Source organism: Cydia pomonella, chromosome 4 (genome assembly GCF_033807575.1).
Source record: "Cydia pomonella isolate Wapato2018A chromosome 4, ilCydPomo1, whole genome shotgun sequence".
Classification (NCBI taxonomy): Eukaryota; Metazoa; Arthropoda; class Insecta; order Lepidoptera; family Tortricidae; genus Cydia; species Cydia pomonella.
The window spans coordinates 9,918,264-9,923,556 of record NC_084706.1 but is presented as its reverse complement, the minus strand read 5'-3'; the positions used below and the strand labels follow the sequence as shown (position 1 = coordinate 9,923,556).

At 36.4% G+C, this 5,293-nt stretch overlaps 1 protein-coding gene across 1 annotated transcript; it reads left to right on the top strand.

Moving 5' to 3' along the window:
* Positions 1–3,225: 3,225 nt before the first annotated feature.
* LOC133517513 (uncharacterized) lies at positions 3,226–4,572 on the top strand. The gene is made up of 2 exons (XM_061850845.1): positions 3,226–3,347; positions 3,633–4,572. The coding sequence occupies exon 2, from the start codon at positions 3,673–3,675 to the stop codon at positions 4,150–4,152; it is 480 nt and encodes a 159-aa protein (XP_061706829.1). The 5' UTR covers positions 3,226–3,347; positions 3,633–3,672; the 3' UTR covers positions 4,153–4,572.
* The last annotated feature ends 721 nt before the right edge of the window (positions 4,573–5,293 follow it).

The following is a 5,293-nucleotide window of genomic DNA, read 5'->3' as shown; positions in this document are numbered from 1 at the left end:
CGGAATATCAAAACTACCTTTTTACAGGTAATTGCTTGGATTATTTGGCCCTGTTGCACTGTAATCCAGCACAGAACATGACACTATCTTGCTCTTGGCTTCAACACATTTTTAGTAGTTTTCTTCCCAATTAATTTATATTTTTTAAATTAAAAGTGACGGTGTTAAGATGTTGGCCATTGATGACAACTGTCGAACTCAAAAATGGTCATTTGTAGTCTGCCTCTTTCGCACCTCTTTCGTAATGGCGTCCCTTTCGCTTACTTCAGTACCCCTAGTGTAAATATTTTCGACAGCGAAACGTGACGTACGCGTTTGCGTTAGGTGTCATTTTGTATGAGATTTTTGACTTTCCAAAACGTCCCGCTTGGCGCGCTGTTCAAAAACCCATACAAAATGAGACTTAACGCAAACGCGTACGTCACGTTTCGAAATCGAATTTATTTACACTAGGGGTACTGATGTCTGTAAGCGTTAGCGAATGGTAGGTCTGTGCTTTTAACATATTATTTACTGTCAGTGACGCACTCGGCGGGTTACCTGTTCGTAGGCGCTTTTCTACAAACTTGTTTTCCCGTGACATCGGCTACGAACGTAGAGCGTAGCTCGCGTTGTAAGTTTGGCAGTGAACGCTGACTGAACGGGCTAATTTAATAAAGTATAGGTAAAAAACTTAAGTAAGTCACCTGTTGTATGTAGTTGTGACGTGTTCGAATAGACATTTGTTTTGTTTGTGTGTGTCTTTTAAACATGTATTGTCTATTCGAACACGTCACAACTACATACAACAGGTGACTTACTTAAGTTTTTTACCTATACGCTATGTGATATCTCTGATAAAAGATTAATATTATATATATATATGTTACCATGAAAACCCGTTTTTAGTGAAAACTAGTTTTCACCAAGGCACTTTGGGGAAACTAGTTTTGACTAGAAAATCATAGCTTAAAATTAGTTTTCAACAACGCGTTTCGGAAAATTAGTTTTAACTGGTGAAAACGCATTTTCACCAAGGAGATACAGAAAACTAGTTTTGACTAGGGAAAATGCATTTTCACTAAAAACGGGGTTTTATGGTAACAAATTTAAATCTATCGTTCTTAAGCAACTGCATTCTGAGACAAAGAATTCTATGCATAAGCTACCATTTTGTGATATTAGTGCAGTACCTAAGCGCTTTGCATGTTGCTTGTTTCAACTGAAATGCAGTCCAAACTTTATACTATTGCACTAACAAAGTAAAACAAAACGTAATCCAAAAGAAGACTTTTTACTTTAAGTATACAATTTTCCAAATTCCAATTACCTATATACAATACAAAATATATAGGTTTTATTACAATTGAAGATAATGGTACGACCCAAGAGGTAATATAATAATACTATTTTTATAAAGAGTCAGTATAATTTAGATACTAAAGAGATAAATAAATACGAACATATTTAAGCCGATAAAAGTCATTAATCTTTTAACAAGAAAGATAAATCCATTGATGTAAATCATAATACATTCAAGAGGTAAAAAGCCAAAGGGTAAATCTATTATACGAAGTCGGGTTAGTTATCAATAATTCTGTTCAAGATATGCATTAAAAATCGCTGTTCCTTGTATCAAAGGGCAACGATGTTTTCTTTGCAAAGCGGGCGCGTGTTTTGGGTTCCAATGAGACGATTCCGAACCCTTGTTTTTCTTTATACTTTGGAACAACTCTGTTTGGGCAGTGGGCAGGGAAGGCTTGACTTTGTGATTGAACCGGACATTGAATCAATGAATAAGTCGCTTAGGTTCATGCTGATACTATCATATTATTTGGAGCGGACATTTTTGGAAGTCTAATATTTATATAACTTATAAGTTTCTGTTTATTCATGGAATAATTTAATTTTAACATGGGAATAAATAATGATTTTTTAGACGAAGTTCACTATGCAGTTCTAAAAAACATAACTATCTTATATTTCAATTCAGTAGAAACAAACCCTTTGCTAAGTCACCTCATACAAAAGGACAACGGGTAATGCCTTTATCCTGTGCCCAGCCAATTAAGTTCCTTCACAATGGCAGCAGTTAATAACTAGAAACAGAGAGAAGAGAAGACTTTTTGCAATTATTCAAAAATTGCTCGACTAAATCATCTTCTTCTTCCTCGCGTTGTCCCGGCATTTTGCCACGGCTCATGGGAACCTGGGGTCCGCTTGACAACTTAGTTCATAGTTCATAACTTAGAGGGGGGGGGGACACATTTTTTTTTCTTTCGGAACAAATATTTCCAAAAATATTAATATTATCAAAAAATTGTTGTTGAAGACCCTTATCGTTTTGAAAGACCTATCCAACGATTTTGTATGGAAGGTTCGCAAAAAAAATCTTGTTGTTTTTATTTTACCGTTCTGTCGCAGTGCATTATTAATATATACACGCCAAATTACAGCTGTCTAGCACTAAAGATCACGGAACAAAGTAGGGGAAGGATATGCCGAAACTATAAGAGTTCGTAGTGGATTACGGAACCCTGATGAGTGACGTTTGTCGCCGCATCATTGCCGCGATAATAATGTACAAGAAAATTATATAAGTTCGAATCAAAGTATATTATTTATATTTATAATAAACTTAATAAAACACTAAATATTTACGACAAAACTAAAAGGGAATGCAAAAATATTGTTACAGACTGGCTTTTACATCAAAATTACGAAAACACTGAAGATATTATGAACATAATTACTTAACTATTTTTGAACATTTCTGCATATTCATTTTCTCTTTTTTGCATACACACACAAACACACACATACACACATACACACACACACACACACACACACACACACACACACACACACATACACACACACACACACACACACACACACACACACACACACACACACACACACACACACACACACACACACACACACACACACACACACACACACACACACACACACACACACACACACACACACACACACACACACACACACACACATGTTTAGATTTATAAGTTAAATTTCTCAGTATTAATGATACTAAAGTTTTTCAATTTTTATCTAAAAATTATATAAATAAAACATCTCCTGCAACTAAATTTTTGGGGAGGAGCGCTGTTTACCCTAAAGTACAGGTTATACCTATTTAGGAAGCAGAGTTTCTAATTTAAGGAAATCTATGTAAATTGATGTTTATGAAATAAATTCATTCATTCATTCATTCATTCAAAGTCGCAGCAGTAATGTTGGCACAGTATGCAGCTGTAGTGGCCATCCGAACGTCATCTTAACGGGAAATGTTTTTACGCGCTACGGCATAGCGCTAGGCCGCAGCAGCAGGTTACAAGGTAAGTGAACAAATTATGGAATTATATACCACATGATTAATATACAATAAATGAATTATGAATAATATGTTAGATGTTACATACAGTTTAAAAAATGTAAAATTAAGCAGTTTTTTTTATTATTGAAACCAATTCAGTCATTGTTTGTTTTTTAAATTGTATTTATATTATATTGTGTAACTGAAAATAGCTTAATAGACTACACTTGAATAGAAATAGACTTCAGGAGGTTCAAACATCCAAATTAAATTAATTTAATATACATTTTGATAACAATTGAAGTAGTTCTAGGTAAAAACTCCCCCACGCCACGCCAGCATCGACGATGTCATCCGAAGGGCCTGTCAGTGTCAAAGTTGCGGCCATACTGGAGCCCGTCGGTTTGGCAAGGGACGATGGCAAGAGGCCTGACGGTATGACTCTGGTGCCTTGGAATTTGGGATGGCCTCTTGTTTGGGATGCCACATGCTTTGACACCCTCGTGCCGTTGACCTTCCGGGTACCAGCAGTGATACTGGGCGTGCCGCGTCCGCGGCCGAAGACCTCAAACGCCGAAAGTACGCCACCCTCGGCAGTAGCTACATTTTCGAGGCATTTGGGGTTGAAACGCTGGGGCTGTGGGGGCCAAACGCGCGTCGGCTCTACAAGGCTAGGTCCTTCGTGCCTTATAGATGCCACAGGTAATCAGAAGGCTGGCCAGTATTTTGCTCAAAGAATAAGGATTGCCATCCAACGTGGCAATGCGGCCAGCCTTTTGGGCACACTGCCCATCGGCAGCGACTTGAGGGACGTTTTTCATTTATAATGCCTTTAAGTTTATTTGTAGTCTTTATAATTATTACTAAAATTATTGATAGTTTATTGTTAAAATTCAGTAGTTCTTAGTTACCAATATATAAAATATATTGACTTATTTTATTTTATTTGAAAATATGTTTCCATTACCTCACAGATAAAACCAATGCGCCATGAAATTTAAAATTAATGTAGGTATGTAAAAAACAGGTATGTAACAATTTATTACAAATAACAAACAGGTAGGTACAAAAATCTATTACGGCTACTCCCATTTTGAATGTTGGTTAAAAACTCGGGATCACTGAGTCCCAGCCGTAGAGATTAGATAAAATTGCATAGGATTAATTAGCCTACCTGTTCGACCGGCGGCTGGTATCTGACAGGCCGTGCTCGCGAGATATGCGAATTTCATTACGAACACACGTCTCGAAAAAATAAAAAAGCGAGAACTTATTATCTTAGTTAATTAAATCTAAGTATATGTGTTTGGACCTGTTTGAACCTCGACGCTAATTTATTCCGTCTGAGATAAAATTATATTCATTTTCTTAAGAATTATTGTTAGTTAATAATGATGAAATGAAATTACACATTACATAACCTATAAAACTTAAAATCTGAATCTAAAAATAAATAAAACGAATCTTAAAATAAATAATTATAAACTATCCCCCTGCGGCATGGTGCCGTAGATGCTGGCAGAATTTCCTTGTTGTATCGCGATACGTAATTCTCTGTGCGAGGAAGCTGCCAACCCTACGATCAAGAATTATAAAAGTTCCAAATGTCTGTTATCTAAGCCCTTCAACACAGTAACTTGGAAGCTAAATTAGACCCACTTCCAGATTTGCGATTGAGCTGAAAATTTGCATACATATATAAGTCGGGTTACGATGCAATATTATCGTACCATCGAGCAGACCTGATGAAGGAAACAGGAGCTAGTCATGGGAACTCTGTGATGATACAACGCATGCAACCTAATTGTATTTAGGGTTTTTAGAATTGTCTCGATGAGTATTGTTTGTGGTAAGAAAAGTTCAGTCAGCGACAAAAGCTTGTACCTACAAGCTTTTGTCGCTGATGAACCAAAAATGATTATTTTGCCAAAAACGTATAAGACAAGTTTGCGCCGATTTTGATAGCTC